Genomic DNA, 21,973 nt, shown 5'->3' with positions numbered 1-21,973 from the left:
GTCGTTCCCCTGAGAAACAAGTATACCGCTTTGGATACTTGTGGGGGGGGGGACTTACCAGGGGTAAGCCATGGGGTACGGGCCTCTGGCACGGAGTCTGTCCCTGTTGCTCAGAAGGGAAGGGGGGAGAGGAGCAGAGCATTAGTAATTGGGGACTCTATAGTCAGGGGCACAGATAGGAGATTTTGTGGGAGCGTGAGAGACTCACGTTTGGTATGTTGCCTCCCAGGTGCAAGGGTACGTGATGTCTCGGATCGTGTTTTCCGGGTCCTTAGGGGGGAGGGGGAGCAGCCCCAAGTCGTGGTCCACATTGGCACCAACGGCATTGGTAGGAAAGGGGACAAGGATGTCAGGCAGGCTTTCAGGGAGCTAGGATGGAAGCTCAGAACTAGAACAAACAGAGTTGTTATCTCTGGGTTGTTGCCCGTGCCACGTGATAGTGAGATGAGGAATAGGGAGAGAGAGCATTTAAACACGTGGCTACAGGGATGGTGCAGGCGGGAGGGTTTCAGATTTTTGGATAACTGGGGCTCTTTCTGGGGAAGGTGGGACCTCTACAGACAGGATGGTCTACATCTGAACCTGAGGGGCACAAATATCCTGGGGGGGAGATTTGTTAGTGCTCTTTGGGGGGGTTTAAACTAATGCAGCAGGGGCATGGGAACCTGGATTGTAGTTTTAGGGTAAGGGAGAATGAGAGTATAGAGGTCAGGAGCACAGATTTGACGTCGCAGGAGGGGGCCAGCGTTCAGGTAGGTGGTTTGAAGTGTGTCTACTTCAATGCCAGGAGTATACGAAACAAGGTAGGGGAACTGGCAGCGTGGGTTGGTACCTGGGACTTCGATGTTGTGGCCATTTCGGAGACATGGATAGAGCAGGGACAGGAATGGATGTTGCAGGTTCCGGGGTTTAGGTGTTTTAGTAAGCTCAGAGAAGGAGGCAAAAGAGGGGGAGGTGTGGCGCTGCTAGTCAAGAGCAGTATTACGGTGGCGGAGAGGATGCTAGATGGGGACTCTTCTTCCGAGGTAGTATTGGCTGAAGTTAGAAACAGGAAAGGAGAGGTCACCCTGTTGGGAGTTTTTTATAGGCCTCCTAATAGTTCTAGGGATGTAGAGGAAAGGATGGCGAAGATGATTCTGGATATGAGCGAAAGTAACAGGGTAGTTATTATGGGAGACTTTAACTTTCCAAATATTGACTGGAAAAGATATAGTTCGAGTACAATTGATGGGTCGTTTTTTGTACAGTGTGTGCAGGAGGGTTTCCTGAAACAATATGTTGACAGGCCAACAAGAGGCGAGGCCACGTTGGATTTGGTTTTGGGTAATGAACCAGGCCAGGTGTTGGATTTGGAGGTAGGAGAGCACTTTGGGGACAGTGACCACAATTCGGTGACGTTTACGTTAATGATGGAAAGGGATAAGTATACACCGCAGGGCAAGAGTTATAGCTGGGGGAAGGGCAATTGTGATGCCATTAGACGTGACTTGGGGGGGATAAGGTGGAGAAGTAGGCTGCAAGTGTTGGGCACACTGGATAAGTGGGGCTTGTTCAAGGATCAGCTACTGCGTGTTCTTGATAAGTATGTACCGGTCAGACAGGGAGGAAGGCGTCGAGCGAGGGAACTGTGGTTTACCAGGGAAGTGGAATCTCTTGTTAAGAGGAAGAAGGAGGCCTATGTGAAGATGAAGTGTGAAGTTTCGGTTGGGGCGATGGATAGTTACAAGGTAGCGAGGAAGGATCTAAAGAGAGAGCTAAGACGAGCAAGGAGGGGACATGAGAAGTATTTGGCAGGAAGGATCAAGGAAAACCCAAAAGCTTTCTATAGGTATGTCAGGAATAAGCGAATGACTAGGGAAAGAGTAGGACCAGTCAAGGACAGGGATGGGAAATTGTGTGTGGAGTCTGAAGAGATAGGCGAGATACTAAATGAATAGTTTTCGTCAGTATTCACTCAGGAAAAAGATAATGTTGTGGAGGAGAATGCTGAGCCCCAGGCTAATAGAATAGATGGCATTGAGGTACGTAGGGAAGAGGTGTTGGCAATTCTGGACAGGCTGAAAATAGATAAGTCCCCGGGACCTGATGGGATTTATCCTAGGATTCTATGGGAGGCCAGGGAAGAGATTGCTGGACCTTTGGCTTTGATTTTTATGTCATCATTGGCTACAGGAATAGTGCCAGAGGACTGGAGGACAGCAAATGTGGTCCCTTTGTTCAAAAAGGGGAGCAGAGACAACCCCGGCAACTATAGACCGGTGAGCCTCACGTCTGTAGTGGGTAAAGTCTTGGAGGGGATTATAAGGGACAAGATTTATAATCATCTAGATAGGAATGATATGATCAGGGATAGTCAGCATGGCTTTGTGAAGGGTAGGTCATGCCTCACAAACCTTATTGAGTTCTTTGAGAAGGTGACTGAACAGGTAGACGAGGGTAGAGCAGTTGATGTGGTGTATATGGATTTCAGCAAAGCGTTTGATAAGGTTCCCCACGGTAGGCTATTGCAAAAAATACGGAGGCTGGGGATTGAGGGTGATTTAGAGATGTGGATCAGAAATTGGCTAGCTGAAAGAAGACAGAGGGTGGTGGTTGATGGGAAATGTTCAGAATGGAGTACAGTCACAAGTGGAGTACCACAAGGATCTGTTCTGGGGCCGTTGCTGTTTGTCATTTTTATCAATGACCTAGAGGAAGGCACAGAAGGGTGGGTGAGTAAATTTGCAGATGATACTAAAGTCGGTGGTGTTGTCGATAGTGTGGAAGGATGTAGCAGGTTACAGAGGGATATAGATAAGCTGCAGAGCTGGGCTGAGAGGTGGCAAATGGAGTTTAATGTAGAGAAGTGTGAGGTGATTCACTTTGGAAGGAATAACAGGAATGCGGAATATTTGGCTAATGGTAAAGTTCTTGAAAGTGTGGCTGAGCAGAGGGATCTAGGTGTCCATGTACATAGATCCCTGAAAGTTGCCACCCAGGTTGATAGGGTTGTGAAGAAGGCCTATGGAGTGTTGGCCTTTATTGGTAGAGGGATTGAGTTCCGGAGTCGGGAGGTCATGTTGCAGCTGTACAGAACTCTGGTCCGGCTGCATTTGGAGTATTGCGTACAGTTCTGGTCACCGCATTATAGGAAGGACGTGGAGGCTTTGGAGCGGGTGCAGAGGAGATTTACCAGGATGTTGCCTGGTATGGAGGGAAAATCTTATGAGGAAAGGCTGACGGACTTGAGGTTGTTTTCGTTGGAGAGAAGAAGGTTAAGAGGAGACTTAATAGAGGCATACAAAATGATCAGGGGGTTGGATAGGGTGGACAGTGAGAGCCTTCTCCCGCGGATGGATATGGCTGGCACGAGGGGACATAACTTTAAACTGAGGGGTAATAGATATAGGACAGAGGTCAGAGGTAGGTTCTTTACGCAAAGAGTAGTGAGGCCCTGGAATGCCCTACCTGCTACAGTAGTGAACTCGCCAACATTGAGGGCATTTAAAAGTTTATTGGATAAACATATGGATGATAATGGCATAGTGTAGGTTAGATGGCTTTTGTTTCGGTGCAACATCGTGGGCCGAAGGGCCTGTACTGCGCTGTATTGTTCTATGTTCTATGTTCTATGGACTCTGATCGGTAGAGGCGCAACCATGGAGTATGCACTAGGGAATAGTTAACTGCCAAGCTTTCACTGTAAATCAAACCAGGCGGGTCAACTCCGATTGGTCAAGGCATTGCTATGAGGAATAAACCAGGGAATGGCTGTCTCCCCCCCCCCACAAGCTTTTATTGAGTTGGGAAACAAAAATCAGCATTCTCCCTCTCGTGCGCCAGAAATTGTTTCCCCCTTTGAAATGAAACAAAATGAAAATCACTTATTGTCACGAGTGGGCTTCAAATGAAGTTACTGTGAAAAGCCCCCAGTCGCCACATTCCGGCGCCTGTTCAGGAAGGCTGGGACGGGAATCGAACCGTGCTGCTGGCCTGCCTCGGTCTGCTTTGAAAGCCAGCTTTTCAGCCCTGTGCTAAACCAGCCCCTGCTGGTTTGGTATTCTTGTGAATCTGACCAGGTGAGTGCAAGACTAAAAGCTTCGACAGCACGTCTGCTTTGCAGCAACAATCCAAATTCAGTGCTTCAAGGCCATTATTTAACAGATGTTTACCTTGCAGACAGGCATCTAAATAAAGAATGGGGAGAATTTCCTCCAACAGTCCAGGTGCACATGACCCCATCATGGACTCCACCCGCCTATTTAGTCCCCTTCCGAGTGGCGTGGCCAGGGAAATCCTCACAATGCAAGTTGCTGTAGAAAGGCCACAAGGTTTTGCTCATTCAGGCCTCCCGCCTTTTTCCTCTTCGCCAGCAGATTCTGTCCGTAATCAGTCGGAAAGACGGAATCCCCAAGGGAACATCCCCATGACACTGCCAGAGTTTCGGATAACGGAAAATGACAAAGGTAGGCTTCATCGAGGTGAGCAGGCCCCACTTTACCCTGAACTGTCCACGCGATTTCCCTGGGAAGTGTTGACATGGGCCCGGCTCGCCAGGTCAGAGGTAAAAGGTCGTGGGTCAGACAGAAAGGGGCAGAGCCTGTGTTAGATCTGATTAAAAGAAACAGAATAAACACATGGGTCATGAAAAATTGGGCAAAGAGAGTAAAGGTCAGGAGGCCATGGATAGCGAGGGACGTAGGCACCAGAATGGTTACAAATATCGGGAGGGTTATCAGGGCTGGAGGAGATTACAGCGATAGGGAGGGTTGTAGGGACTGGAGGAGGTTACAGAGATAGGGAGGGTTCTTGGGGCTGGAAGAGGCTACGGTGATAGGAAGAGTTTAAGTGGCTGGAGGAGGTTACAGAGATTACAGGGAGGGTTGTCGGGGATGGAGGAGGTTACAGAGATAGGGAGGGTTGTAGGGGCTGGAGGAGGTTACAGAGATGGGGAGGGTTGTGGGGGCTGGAGGAGGTTACAGAGATAGGGAGTGTTGTCGGGGCTGGAGGAGGTTACAGCGATAGGGAGGGTTGTAGGGGCTGGAGGAGGTTACAGAGATAGGGAGGGGTGTAGGGGCTGGAGGAGTTACAGAGATAGGGAGGGTTGTCGGGGCTGGAGGAGGTTACAGAGATAGGGAAGGTTGTAGGGGCTGGAGGAGGTTACAGAGATAGGGAGGGCTGTAGGGGCTGTAGGAGGTTACAGAGACAGGGAGGATTGTAGGGGCTGTAGGAGGTTACAGAGATAGGGAGGGTTGTAGGGGCTGGAGGAGGTTACAGAGATAGGGAGGGTTGTAGGGGCTGGAGGAGGTTTCAGAGATAGGGAGTGTTGTCGGGACTGGAGGAGGTTACAGAGATGGGGAGGGTTGTCGGGGCTGGAGGAGGTTACAGAGATAGGGAGTGTTGTCAGGACTGGAGGAGGTTTCAGAGATAGGGAGGGTTATTGGGGCTGGAGGAGGTTACAGAGATAGGGAGGGTTGTTGGGACTGGAGGAGGGTACAGAGATAGGAGTGTTGTCGGGACTGGAGGAGGTTACAGAGATAGGGAGGTCTGTATAGGGTGGAGGAGGTTATAGATATAGGGAGGGTTGGAGGGGCTGGATGAGGTTACAGAGATAGGGAGGGAATGGAGAAGGTTATAGAGATAGGGAGGGGCTGGAGAAGGTTCTAGAGCTACGGTCAGTTGTAGGGGCTGGAAGCGGTTATAGAACAGAAGTGGGGGCCAGTTCACCTTGGGATTTGAAAGGGAATTTTCAGATGAAGGTTTGTGGTTATTTGCAGATTGAGATCAATGAGGGTAGCGGGTGGTGGGTGTAAACGCTGATGTGGGTCGGTACAGACTGCCACGCTGTCCTTCCTTCACAGAAATTGGTGTGGGCAGCGGCTGAAGGGGCCGAATGTCCTCTGTCGGTGTTGACTGCCCTTCTGCCAGTGTGTGCTGCTGTCCTTGGCCACTTCTGGAATGGTTTGAACTGCTTGTTCCAGTCAGCACTCCAAAAACCCTTCCCTTCGCCATGTTTTTATCGATCCAGGTCAAAGGTCGGGTCTACCCTATCAGAGGTCAATGGACAACGGCAGATCTTCCGAAGAGGGAGGAGCCAAGGCGGTGAACTCAGCCGATGGACGCCGGCCATCAAAACGCAAGTCTCGACGTGAGTGTCTTGGCTCCCTCTGGCGTAGGGCCTTTCGAATTAAGGTGTCCGTTCCGCCGAGACGCAGACAGGCCCTCGCGGTTCCTCTTGCTTGGCGAGGATTCTGCTCACTCCACCTCAACAAGGAGAGAATGATCGCTCACTCATTAGGGCGTGTACTCCCATCATCCCCTCTGTTCCACTGACTCACTCTTGGGCTCCATCTCCATGTTCTCAAGACTTGCCGTCCACTTCCACCATGGTCTCACCCCTCCCTATCTCTGTAACCTCCAGCCGCTACAACCCTCCCTATCTCTGTAACCTCCTCCAGCCCCTACAACCCTACCTCCTCCAGCCCCTACAACCCTCCCTATCTCTGTAACATCCTCCAGCCCCTGCAACCCTCCCCATCTCTGTAACCTCCTCCAGTCCCCACAACCCTCCCTATCTCTGTAACCTCCTCCAGCCCCTACAACCCTCCCTATCTCTGTAACCTCCTCCAGTCGCTACAACCCTCTCTATCTCTGTAACCTCCTCCAGCCCCGACAACCCTCCCTATCTCTGTAACCGCCTCCAGTCCCTACAATCACTTCCATCTCTTTAACCTCCTCCAGTCCCTACAACCCTCCCTATCTCTGTAACCTCCTCCAGCCCGTACAACCCTGCCTATCTCCGCAACCTCATCCAGTCCCTACAACCTTCCCTATCTTTGTAACCTCGTCCAGTCCCTACAACCTTCCCTATCTCTGTAACCTCCTCCAGTCCCTACAACCTTCCCTATCTCTCTCACCTGTTATGGGCCAGGGTTTAGAGAACCCCAAAGTTTATCATGTAGCTCACCTGACCCAGAACCTTTAATAGATTGTATTATGGGGAGCACACGGCCCACTCTACAGGGATCTAAAGTGTTTTTAAAACAAAACATTGTTAATTCTATGAATCCAGTTAACATTTTATAAACCCCACAGTAAAGATCAGGGGCGAGATTCTCCGACCCCCGCCGGGTCGGAGAATCGCCGGGGGCTGGCGTGAATCCCGCCCCCGCTGGTTGCCGATGTTCGGCGAGGGCGGGAATCGCGCCGCGCCGGTTGGCGGGGGCCCCCCCCGCTCGATTCTCCAGCCCGGATGGGCCGAAGTCCCGCCGCTAAAATGCCTGTCCCACCGGCGTAAATTAAACCACCTACCTTACCGGCGGGACAAGGCGGCGCGGGGAGGCTCCGGGGTCCTGGGGGGGGGGCGCGGGGCGTTCTGGCCCCGGGGGGTGCCCCCGCGGTGGCCTGGCCCGCGATCGGGGCCCACTGATCCGCGGGCGGGCCTGTGCCGTGGGGGCACTCTTTCCCTTCCACCTCCGCCACGGTCTCCACCATGGCGGAGGCGGAAGAGACTCCCTCCACTGCGCATGCGCGGGAAACTGTCAGCGGCCGCTAACGCTCCCGCACATGCGCCGCCCGGGGATGTCATTTCCGCGCCAGCTGGCGGGACAACAAAGGCCTTTTCCGCCAGCTGGCGGGGCGGAAATTCATCCAGCGCCGACCTAGCCCCTCAATGTTGGGGCTCGGCCCCCAAAGATGCGGAGAATTCCGCACATTTGGATCGGCGCGATGCCCGTCTGATTTACGCCGTTTTGGGCGCTGGTCAGCGGACATCGGGCCGTTTCTGGAGAATTTCGCCCCTTAACAGCAATCGACACTAATAACACACCAACACTGATACCCCCCAAATACCCACACTGATACCCCCCCAACTACCCACACTGATACCCCCCCAACTACCCACACTGAAACCCCCCCAACTACCCACACTGATACCCCCCCAACTACCCACACTGACACCCCCCAACTACCCACACTGATACCCCCCCAACTACCCACACTGACACCCCCCCAACTACCCACACTGACACCCCCCCAACTACCCACACTGATACCCCCCAACTACCCACACTGACACCCCCCCAACTACCCACACTGATACCCCCCAACTACCCACACTGATACCCCCCAACTACCCACACTGATACCCCCCCAACTACCCACACTGACACCCCCCCAACTACCCACACTGATACCCCCCCAACTACCCACACTGATACCCCCCCAACTACCCACACTGACACCCCCCAACTACCCACACTGACACCCCCCCAACTACCCACACTGACACCCCCCCAACTACCCACACTGATACCCCCCCAAATACCCACACTGACACCCCCCAACTACCCACACTGACCCCCCCCCAACTACCCACACTGACACCCCCCCAACTACCCACACTGACACCACCCCCCAACTACCCACACTGATACCCCCCCAACTACCCACACTGACACCCCCCCAACTACCCACACTGATACCCTCCCAACTACCCACACTGACACCCCCCCAACTGCCCACACTGATACCCCCCAACTACCCACACTGACACCACCCCCCAACTACCCACACTGATACCCCCCAACTACCCACACTGACACCACCCCAACTACCCACACTGATACCCCCCCAACTACCCACACTGACACCCCCCCAACTACCCACACTGACACCCCCCCCCAACTACCCACACTGATACCCCCCAACTACCCACACTGACACCCCCCAAATACCCACACTGATACCCCCCCAACTACCCACACTGATACCCTCCAAATACCCACACTGATACCCCCCAACTACCCACACTGATAACCCCCCAACTACCCACACAGATACCCCCCCAACTACCCACACTGATACCCCCCAACTACCCACACTGATACCCCCCAACTACCCACACAGATACCCCCCCAACTACCCACATTGATACCCCCCAACTAACCACACTGACATCCCCTCAACTACCCACACTGATACCCCCCAACTACCCACACTGACACCCCCCCAAACTACCCACACTGACTCCCCCCCAATTACCCACACTGATACCCCCCAACTACCCACACTGACACACCCCCAACTACCCACACTGATACCCACCCAATTACCCACACTGATAACCCCCAACTACCCACACTGACACCCCCCCAACTACCCACAATGATACCCCCCCCAACTACCCACACTGATACCCCCCCAACTACCCACACTGATACCCCCCAACTACCCACACTGATACCCCCCAACTACCCACACTGATACCACCCCAACTACCCACACTGATATCCCCCAACTACCCACACTGATATCCCCCAACTACCCACACTGACACCCCCCCAAACTACCCACACTGACTCCCCCCTAATTACCCACACTGATACCCCCCAACTACCCACACTGACACCCCCCCAACTACCCACACTGATACCCACCCAATTACCCACACTGATAACCCTCAACTACCCACACTGACACCCCCCCAACTACCAACAATGATACCCCCCCCAACTACCCACACTGATACCCCCCCAACTACCCACACTGATACCCCCCAACTACCCACACTGATACCCCCCAACTACCCACACTGATACCACCCCAACTACCCACACTGATATCCCCCAACTACCCACACTGATATCCCCCAACTACCCACACTGATACCCCCCCAACTACCCACACTGATACCCCCCCAACTACCCACACTGATACCCCCCCAACTACCCACACTGACACCCCCCCAACTACCCACACTGACACCCCCCAACTACTCACACTGACACCCCCGCAACTACCCACACTGACACCCCCCAACTACCCAAACTGACACCCCCCAACTACCCACACTGACACCCCCCCAACTACCCACACTGATACCCCCCAACTACCCACACTGATACCCCCCCAACAACCACACTGATACCCCCCCCAACTACCCACACTGATACCCCCCCGACTACCCACACTGATACCCCCCAACTACCCACACTGACACCCCCCCAACTACCCACACTGACCCCCCCCATCAACCACACTGATACCCCCCCAACTACCCACACTGACACCCCCCCAACTACCCACACTGACCCCCCCCATCAACCACACTGATACCCCCCAACTACCCACACTGACACCCCCCAATTACCGACACTGACACCCCCCCAACTACCCACACTGATAACCCCCAACTACCCACACTGACACCCCCCCAACTACCCACACTGACACCCCCCAACTACCCACACTGATAACCCCCAACTACCCACACTGACACCCCCCCAACTACCCACACTGACACCCCCCAACTACCCACACTGATAACCCCCAACTACCCACACTGACACCCTCCCAACTACCCACACTGACACCCCCCCAACTACTCACACTGACACCCCCCCAACTACCCACACTGACACCCCCCAACTACCCACACTGACACCCCCCAACTACCCACACTGACACCCCCCCAACTACCCACACTGATACCCCCCCCAATTACCGACACTGACACCCCCCCCAATTACCGACACTGACACCCCCCCAACTACCCACACTGATAACCCCCAACTACCCACACTGACACCCCCCCAACTACCCACACTGACCCCCCCCCAACTACCCACACTGACACCCCCCCAACTACCCACACTGACACCACCCCCCAACTACCCACACTGATACCCCCCCAACTACCCACACTGACACCCCCCCAACTACCCACACTGACCCCCCCCAACTACCCACACTGACACCCCCCCAACTACCCACACTGACACCACCCCCCAACTACCCACACTGACACCCCCCCAACTACCCACACTGATACCCTCCCAACTACCCACACTGACACCCCCCCAACTGCCCACACTGACACCCCCCCAACTACCCACACTGACACCCCCCAACTACCCACACTGACACCCCCCCAACTACCCACACTGATACCCCCCCCAATTACCGACACTGACACCCCCCCCAATTACCGACACTGACACCCCCCCAACTACCCACACTGATAACCCCCAACTACCCACACTGACACCCCCCCAACTACCCATACTGATACCCCCCCAGCTACCCACACTGACACCCCCCCAACTACCCACACTGATAACCCCCAACTACCCACACTGACACCCCCCCAACTACCCACACTGACACCCCCCCCAACTACTCACACTGATACCCCCCCAACTACCCACACTGATACCCCCCAACTAACCACACTGACACCCCCCCCCCAACTACCCACACTGACACCCCCCCAACTACCCACACTGATACCCCCCCCAACTACCCACACTGACACCCCCCCAACTACCCACACTGATACCCCCCAACTACCCACACTGATACCCCCCCAACTACCCACACTGACACCCCCCCAACTACCCACACTGATACCCCCCAACTACCCACACTGACACCCCCCCAACTGCCCACACTGATACCCCCCCAACTACCCACACTGATACCCCCCCATCAACCACACTGACACCCCCCCAACTACCCACACTGACACCCCCCCAACTACCCACACTGACACCCCCCCAACTACCCACACTGACACCCCCCCAACTACCCACACTGACACCCCCCCAACTACCCACACTGACACCCCCCCCAACTACCCACACTGATACCCCCCAACTACCCACACTGACACCCCCCCAACTACCCACACTGACACCCCCCCAACTACCCACACTGACCCCCCCCATCAACCACACTGATACCCTCCCAACTACCCACACTGACCCCCCCCATCAACCACACTGATACCCCCCAACTACCCACACTGACACCCTCCCAACTACCCACACTGATACCCCCCAACTACCCACACTGACACCCCCCCAACTACCCACACTGACACCCCCCCAACTACCCACACTGACACCCCCCCAACTACCCACACTGATACCCCCCAACTACCCACACTGATACCCCCCCAACTACCCACACTGACACCCCCCCAACTACCCACACTGACACCCCCCCAACTACCCACACTGATACCCCCCAACTACCCACACTGACACCCCCCCAACTACCCACACTGACACCCCCCCAACTACCCACACTGATACCCCCCAACTACTCACACTGACACCCCCCCAACTACCCACACTGACACCCCCCCAACTACCCACACTGACACCCCCCCAACTACCCACACTGACACCCCCCCAACTACCCACACTGACACCCCCCCAACTACCCACACTGACACCCCCTCAACTACCCACACTGATACCCCCCAACTACTCACACTGACACCCCCCCAACTACCCACACTGACACCCCCCCCCCAACTACCCACACTGACACCCCCCCAACTACCCACACTGACACCCCCCCCCAACTACCCACACTGACACCCCCCCCAACTACCCACACTGACACCCCCCCAACTACCCACACTGACACCCCCCCAACTACCCACACTGACACCCCCCAACTACTCACACTGACACCCCCCCAACTACCCACACTGACACCCCCCCCAACTACCCACACTGACACCCCCCCAACTACCCACACTGATACCCCCCAACTACCCACACTGACACCCCCCCAACTACCCACACTGACACCCCCCCAACTACCCACACTGACACCCCACCAACTACCCACACTGACACCCCCCAACTACCCACACTGACACCCCCCAACTACCCACACTGACACCCCCCCAACTACCCACACCGATACCCCTCCAACTACCCACACTGACACCCCCCAACTACCCACACTGACCCCCCCCCAACTACCCACACTGACACCCCCCCAACTACCCACACTGACACCCCCCCCAACTACCCACACTGATACCCCCCCAACTACCCACACTGATACCCCCCCAACTACCCACACTGACACCCCCCCAACTACCCACACTGATACCCTCCCAACTACCCACACTGACACCCCCCCAACTGCCCACACTGGTACCCCCCAACTACCCACACTGACACCACCCCCCCAACTACCCACACTGATACCCCCCCAACTACCCACACTGACACCACCCCAACTACCTACACTGATACCCCCCCCAACTACCCACACTGACACCCCCCCAACTACCCACACTGACACCCCCCCCAACTACCCACACTGATACCCCCCAACTACCCACACTGACACCCCCCAACTACCCACACTGATACCCCCCCAACTACCCACACTGACACCCCCCCAACTACCCACACTGACACCCCCCCAACTACCCACACTGACACCCCCCAACTACCCACACTGATACCCCCCCAACTACCCACACTGATACCCCCCAACTACCCACACTGACACCCCCCCAACTACCCACACTGATACCCCCCCAACTACCCACACTGATACCCCCCCAACTACCCACACTGATACCCCCCCAACTACCCACACTGATACCCCCCCAACTACCCACACTGATACCCCCCAACTACCCACACTGATACCCCCCAACTACCCACACTCATACCCCCCCAACTACCCACACTGACACCCCCCCAACTACCCACACTGATACCCCCCAACTACCCACACTGACACCCCCCAACTACCCACACTGATACCCCCCAACTACCCACACTGATACCACCCCAACTACCCACACTGATACCCCCCAACTACCCACACTGACACCCCCCAACTACCCACACTGACACCCCCCAACTACCCACACTGACACCGCCCAACTACCCACACTGATACCCCCCCAACTACCCACACTGACATCCCCCCCAACTACCCACACTGATACCCCCCCAACTACCCACACTGACACCGCCCAACTACCCACACTGATACCCCCCCAACTACCCACACTGACATCCCCCCCAACTACCCACACTGATACCCCCCCAACTACCCACACTGATACCCCCCAACTACCCACACTGATACCCCCCAACTACCCACACTCATACCCCCCCAACTACCCACACTGACACCCCCCCAACTACCCACACTGATACCCCCCAACTACCCACACTGACACCCCCCAACTACCCACACTGATACCCCCCAACTACCCACACTGATACCACCCCAACTACCCACACTGATACCCCCCAACTACCCACACTGACACCCCCCACCTACCCACACTGACACCCCCCAACTACCCACACTGACACCGCCCAACTACCCACACTGATACCCCCCCAACTACCCACACTGATACCCCCCCAACTACCCACACTGACACCCCCCCCAACTACCCACACTGACACCCCCCAACTACCCACACTCATACCCCCCCAACTACCCACACTGACACCCCCCCAACTACCCACACTGACACCCCCCAACTACCCACACTGACACGCCCCCAACTACCCACACTGACACCCCACCTACCCACACTGACACCCCCCCAACTACCCACACTGATACCCACCCAATTACCCACACTGATAACCCCCAACTACCCACACTGACACCCCCCCAACTACCCACACTGACACCCCCCCAACTACCCACACTGACACCCCCCCAACTACCCACAATGATACCCCCCCCAACTACCCACACTGATACCCCCCCAACTACCCACACTGATACCCCCCAACTACCCACACTGATACCCCCCAACTACCCACACTGATACCACCCCAACTACCCACACTGATATCCCCCAACTACCCACACTGATACCCCCCCAACTACCCACACTGATACCCCCCAACTACCCACACTGATACCCCCCCAACTACCCACACTGATACCACCCCAACTACCCACACTGACACCCCCCCAACTACCCACACTGATACCCCCCAACTACCCACACTGATACCACCCCAACTACCCACACTGATACCACCCCAACTACCCACACTGATACCCCCCAACTACCCACACTGATACCACCCCAAATACCCACACTGATACCCCCCCAACTACCCACACTGACACCCCCCAAACTACCCACACTGATACCCCCCAACTACCCACACTGACACCCCCCCAACTACCCACACTGACACCCCCCAACTACCCACACTGATACCCCCCAACTACCCACACTGATACCACCCCAACTACCCACACTGAAACCCCCCCAACTACCCACACTGATACCCCCCAACTACCCACACTGACACCCCCCCAACTACCCACACTGACACCCCCCCCAACTACCCACACTGACACCCCCCAACTACCCACACTGACACCCCCCCCAACTACCCACACTGACACCCCCCCAACTACCCACACTGATACCCCCCAACTACCCACACTGACATCCCCCCAACTACCCACACTGATACCCCCCAACTACCCACACTGACACCCCCCCAACTACCCACACTGACACCCCCCCAACTACCCACACTGATACCCCCCAACTACCCACACTGATACCCCCCCAACTACCCACACTGACACCCCCCCAACTACCCACACTGACACCCCCCCAACTACCCACACTGACACCCCCCCAACTACCCACACTGATACCCCCCAACTACCCACACTGACACCCCCCCAACTACCCACACTGACACCCCCCCAACTACCCACACTGATACCCCCCAACTACCCACACTGACACCCCCCCAACTACCCACACTGACACCCCCCCAACTACCCACACTGATACCCTCCCAACTACCCACACTGACACCCCCCAACTACCCACACTGATACCCCCCCCAACTACCCACACTGATACCCCCCAACTACCCACACTGATACCCTCCCAACTACCCACACTGACACCCCCCAACTACCCACACTGACACCCCCCCAACTACCCACACTGACACCCCCCCAACTACCCACACTGATACCCCCCCAACTACTCACACTGATACCCCCCCAACTACCCACACTGATACCCCCCCAACTACTCACACTGATACCCCCCAACTACCCACACTGACACCCCCCCAACTACCCACACTGACACCCCCCCAATTACCCACACTGACACCCCCCCAACTACCCACACTGACACCCCCCCAACTACCCACACTGATACCCTCCCAACTACCCACACTGACACCCCCCCAACTACCCACACTGATACCCTCCCAACTACCCACACTGACACCCCCCCAACTGCCCACACTGACACCCCCCAACTACCCACACTGATACCCCCCAACTACCCACACTGATACCCCCCAACTACCCACACTGACACCACCCACCAACTACCCACACTGATACCCCCCCCAACTACCCACACTGACACCCCCCCAACTACCCACACTGATACCCCCCAACTACCCACACTGACACCCCCCCAACTACCCACACTGATACCCCCCAACTACCCACACTGATACCCCCCCAACTACCCACACTGATACCCCCCCCAACTACCCACACTGATACCCCCCAACTACCCACACTGATACCCCCTCAACTACCCACACTGATACCCCCCCAACTACCCACACTGACACCCCCCCAACTACCCACACTGATACCCCCCCAACTACCCACACTGATACCCCCCAACTACCCACACTGATACCCCCCCAATTACCGACACTGACACCCCCCTAACTACCCACACTGATACCCCCCCAACTACCCACACTGATACCCCCCCAACTACCCACACTGATACCCCCCCAACTACCCACACTGATACCCCCTCAACTACCCACACTGATACCCCCCCAACTACCCACACTGACACCCCCCCAACTACCCACACTGATACCCCCCCAGCTACCCACACTGATACCCCCCAACTACCCACACTGATACCCCCCCAATTACCGACACTGACACCCCCCCAATTACCCACACTGATACCCCCCAGCTACCCACACTGACACCCCCCCAACTACCCACATTGACACCCCCAACTACCCACACTGATACCCCCCAACTACCCACACTGATACCCCCCAACTACCCACACTGACACCCCCTCAACTACCCACACTGACACCCCACCTACCCACACTGACACCCCCCCAACTACCCACACAGATACCCACCCAATTACCCACACTGATAACCCCCATCTACCCACACTAACACCCCCCCAACTACCCACAATGATACCCCCCCAACTACCCACACTGATACCCCCCAACTACCCACACTGATACCCCCCAACTACCCACACTGATACCCCCCAACTACCCACACTGATACCCCCCCAACTACCCACACTGATACCCCCCAACTACCCACACTGATACCCCCCCAACTACCCACACTGACACCCCCCCCAACTACCCACACTGACACCCCCCCAACTACCCACACTGATACCCCCCAACTACCCACACTGACACCCCCCCAACTACCCACACTGATACCCCCCAACTACCCACACTGACACCCCCCAACTACCCACACTGACCCCCCCCCCAACAACCACACTGATACCCCCCAACTACCCACACTGACACCCCCCAACTACCCACACTGACACCCCCCAACTACCCACACTGACACCCCCCCAACTACCCACACTGACACCCCCCCAACTACCCACACTGACACCCCCCCCAACTACCCACACTGACACCCCCCCCAACTACCCACACTGATACCCCCCCAACTACCCACACTGACACCCCCCCAACTACCCACACTGACACCCCCCCAACTACCCACACTGACACCCCCCAACTACCCACACTGACACCCCACCAACTACCCACACTGACACCCCCCCAACTACCCACACTAATACCCCCCAATGACCGACACTGATAAACCCCCAACTACCAACACTTATAATCCCCCCCCCAAAAAAAAAGATACAGTACTCTATAGGTAACCCTCAGTCACTTTCCTAACAACATCCATTAGCCAAAACACTTTTTAGCAAAGACAGTCGGTTTGAATTCTTACAGAGAACTTTCAGCACTTTTAAATTATCAAGTGATCTGAACACTTTGTTTAACATACAGAGAGACACCAGTATACATCTGCTTGGTTTGAATGCAGCTCTCCAACTGAAAGCAAAATTAAAACACAGAGCCAAAAAGAGATTCCCGCTCAAAACAAAAGTAAAAATCAGAATCACATTCCAGCTCCACCCACACAATGACATCACTACAGCCATTTGATAAAACCCCATTTCTAAAAGGGACTCTCGCATGACACCTCCCCCCCAAGTAAATAAAATAAACCATCAACTTCAAGGTGGATTCATTTTTTTCCGAAAAGGACATTCACATGACAAACACCCTCCAGCCCCTACAACCCTCTCTATCTCTGTAACCTCCTCCAGTCCCTACAGCCCTACCTATCTCTGTGACCTCCTCCAGTCCCTACACCCCTCCCTATCTCTCTAACCACCTCCAGTCCCCACAGCCCTACCTATCTCTGTAACCACCTCCAGTCCCTACAGCCCAACTTATCTCTGCAAGCTCCTCCAGCCCCTACGATCCTCTCTCTCTCTGTAACCTCCTCCATCCCCTAAAACCCTCTCTATATCTGTAACCTCCTCCAGCTCCTACAACCCTCCCTATCTCTGTAACCTCGTCCAGTCCTACAATCCTCCCTATCTCTGTAACATCCTCAGCCCCTACAAACCTACCTATCTCTGTGACCTCCTCCAACCCTCCCTATTTATGTAACCTCCTCCAGCCCCTACAACCCTCCCTATCTCTGTAACCTCCTGCAGCCCCTAGAGCCCTCCCTATCTCTGTAACCTCCTCCAGCCCCTACAACCCTCCTTAGCTCTGTAACCTTCTCCATCAGGTACAACCCCCCTAATTCCTGCAACCCCCTGCAGCCACGAAAACAATCTCTATCTCTGTAACCTCCTCCATTACCTACAAATATACATAACTCTGAAACTTCCCCCAGTCCTTACAACCCTCCCTATCTCTGTATCCTCCTCCAGTCCCTACAATGCTCCCTATCTCTGTACCCTCGTGCAGACCGACAACCCTCCCTATCTCTGTAACCTCCTCCAACTCTCCCTATCTCTGTAATATCCTCCAGCCCCTACATCCCTCCCTATCTCTGTAACCTCCTCCAGCCCCTACAACCCCTCCTGTCTCTGTAACCTCCTCCAGTCCCTGCAACCCTCCCTATCTCTGTAACCTCCTCCAGCCCCTACAACCCTCCCTGTCTCTGTAACCTCCTCCAGCACCTACACCCCCTCCCTATCTCTGTAACCTCCTCCAGTCCCTACAACCCTCCCTATCTCTGTAACCTCCTCCAGCCGCTACAGCCCTTGCTATCTCTGTAACCTCCTCCAGCCCCTACAACCCTCCCTGTCTCTGTAACCTCCTCCAGCCCCTACAACCCTCCCTGTCTCTGTAACCTCCTCCAGCCACTACAACCCTCCCTATCTCTGTAACCCCCTCCAGCCCCTACAACCCTCCCTATCTCTGTAACCTCCTCCAGCCCCTACACCCTCCCTATCTCTGTAACCCCCTCCAGCCCCTACAACCCTCCCTATCTCTGTAACCTCCTCCAGCCCCTACACCCTCCCTGTCTCTGTAACCTCCTCCAGCCCCACACCACACATACTGCTGGCTGCAGCCTCTAGCCTGGGACTCACTCCCTCCGCCTCTCCCCCTCTTTCCCCCTCCGCCTTTCTCTGTCTCTGCTCCTATATGTCACTTCTTAAAACAATCATACGTACATTCAAACAAACAAACATACGGGTCAGCAGATGGCCATTCGGCCCCTCGATCCTGCTCTGCCCCTCACTAAGATAATGGCTCATCCGAATATGGCCCCAACCCAATAGCCCTGCAGGCCCACGCTGACCTTTGACTCCGTTGTTGCTCAAGAAACCATCCAGCTCTGGCGTGAGAATATTTAATGTCCCAGCCTCTGTTCCCCTCCCGCTTTGACCCAGCTTTTGTCACCTGACCTAATATTTCTGACCACTGGCCCACTATTTTGGTCACCTGACTGATTATTCTGGTCACCTGACCTAATAATGTGGCCGTCATAACAAACAAAGTGTCTTGACACATTTAAAGGACTCGATCGGGCAGCACTGTAGCATTGTGGGTAGCACAATTGCTTCACAGCTCCAGGGTCCCAGGTTCGATTCCGGCTTGGGTCACTGTCTGTGCGGAGTCTGCACGTCCTCCCCCGTGTGTGCGTGGGTTTCCTCCGGGTGCTCCGGTTTCCTCCCACAGTCCAAAGATGTGCAGGTTGGGTGGATTGGCCATGATAAATTGTCCTTAGTGTCCAAAATTGCCCTTAGTGTTGGGTGGGGTTACTGGGTGAAGGGGATAGGCTGGAGGTGTTGACCTTGGGTAGGGTGCTCTTTCCAAGAGCCGGTGCAGACTCGAGGGGCCGAATGGCCTCCTTCTGCACTGTAAATTCTACGATATGTAAATTGTTCAGCGGAGATGACAAGACCTGGCATCGATCGATTGGAAGTGAATCCGATGGTAAATTGAGAGAGGATGAGTGGGAGAAGGGGGCCGGACCCACGGAGGTCTCCCCCAACGCGAACCTGGAGCCCCTGTGGGGTCTCGCCTGGGAAGATCCCGGTCAGAGAGCCACTCCCGCGAGGGGCCCGCAGCGAATGATGGGTGACAGGGAACGGACAGTGAGCACAGTGGCCCTGCCCCTTCTCCCGTGACGAATTGCTCCTTTTCCAGGCTGGAAGCACCAACCCTCGTACAAGAAATCGACAGACACCTCCAGCACTTCGTCCTGCGAGTGGTACGAGAACACAAGCAATCTCGGACAGCGCACAGAGACGGGGCCGCAACTCCTGGGTAAGGAGGTATCGGAGGCTGTGACAGCAACTGGAATGGGAAACATCGTGACAGTGTGAGAGAGCTGAATTAACATCAGTAGAATCAGTCAGTAACACAGGGTGCTGGAGGAGAGGGGTTACTGAGTGTCAGTGTGAGAGAGCTGAATTAACATCAGTAGAGATACAGTCAGTAACACAGGGTGCTGGGGGAGAGGGGTTACTGAGTGAGTGTGAGGGAGCTGGATTAACATCAGTAGAGATACAGTCAGTAACACAGGGTGCTGGGGGGAGAGGGGTTACTGAGTGACAGTGTGAGGGAGCTGGGTTAACATCAGTAGAGATACAGTCAGTAACACAGGGTGCTGGGGGGAGAGGGGTTACTGAGTGTCAGTGTGAGAGAGCTGAATTAACATCAGTAGAGATACAGTCAGTAACACAGGGTGCTGGAGGAGAGGGGTTACTGAGTGAGTGTGAGGGAGCTGGATTAACATCAGTAGAGATACAGTCAGTAACACAGGGTGCCGGGGGGAGAGGGGTTACTGAGTGACAGTGTGAGGGAGCTGGGTTAACATCAGTAGAGATACAGTCAGTAACACTGGGTGCTGGGGGGAGAGGGGTGACTGAGTGACAGTGTGAGAGAGCGGGATTAACATCAGTAGAGATACAGTCAGTAACACAGGGTGCTGGGGGAGAGGGGTTACTGAGTGAAAGAGTGAGGGAGCTGAATTAACATCAGTAGAATCACAGTCAGTAACACAGGGTGCTGGAGGAGAGGGGTTACTGAGTGTCAGTGTGAGAGAGCTGAATTAACATCAGTAGAGATACAGTCAGTAACACGGTGCTGGGGGAGAGGGGTTACTGAGTGAGTGTGAGGGAGCTGGATTAACATCAGTAGAGATGCAGTCAGTAACACAGGGTGCTGGGGGGAGAGGGGTTACTGAGTGAAAGTGTGAGGAGCTGGGTTAACATCAGTAGAGATACAGTCAGTAACACAGGGTGCTGGGGGGAGAGGGGTGACTGAGTGACTGTGTGAGAGAGCGGGATTAACATCAGTAGAGATACAGTCAGTAACACAGGGTGCTGGGGGAGAGGGGTTACTGAGTGTGAGTGTGAGGGAGCTGAGGGAGAGGGGTTACTGAGTGACAGTGTGGGGGTGCTGGATTAACATCAGTAGAATCACAGTCAGTAACACAGGGTGCTGGGGGAGAGGGGTTACTGAGTGACAGTGTGAGAGAGCTGGATGAACATCAGTAGAGATACAGTCAGTGACACAGGGAGCTGGGGGAGAGGGGTTACTGAGTGACAGTGTGAGAGAGCTGGATTAAC

The 21,973-nt window shown here is 55.2% G+C and overlaps 1 protein-coding gene across 1 annotated transcript in view; it reads left to right on the top strand.

The window, feature by feature from the left end:
• Positions 1-21,973, top strand: part of LOC140411297 (uncharacterized) — a 71,673-nt gene that overhangs the window by 5,603 nt on the left and 44,097 nt on the right. Inside the window, exons 3-5 of the mRNA XM_072500419.1 lie at positions 4,356-4,445; positions 6,008-6,127; positions 20,547-20,666. Coding sequence (XP_072356520.1) covers positions 4,356-4,445; positions 6,008-6,127; positions 20,547-20,666 — 330 coding nt within the window. The remainder of the gene's footprint in view (positions 1-4,355; positions 4,446-6,007; positions 6,128-20,546; positions 20,667-21,973) is intronic.

Source organism: Scyliorhinus torazame, chromosome 4 (genome assembly GCF_047496885.1).
Source record: "Scyliorhinus torazame isolate Kashiwa2021f chromosome 4, sScyTor2.1, whole genome shotgun sequence".
Taxonomy (NCBI): Eukaryota; Metazoa; Chordata; class Chondrichthyes; order Carcharhiniformes; family Scyliorhinidae; genus Scyliorhinus; species Scyliorhinus torazame.
Note: the sequence above shows the minus strand (reverse complement) of the source record. Positions and strands in the feature narration are given on the sequence as shown.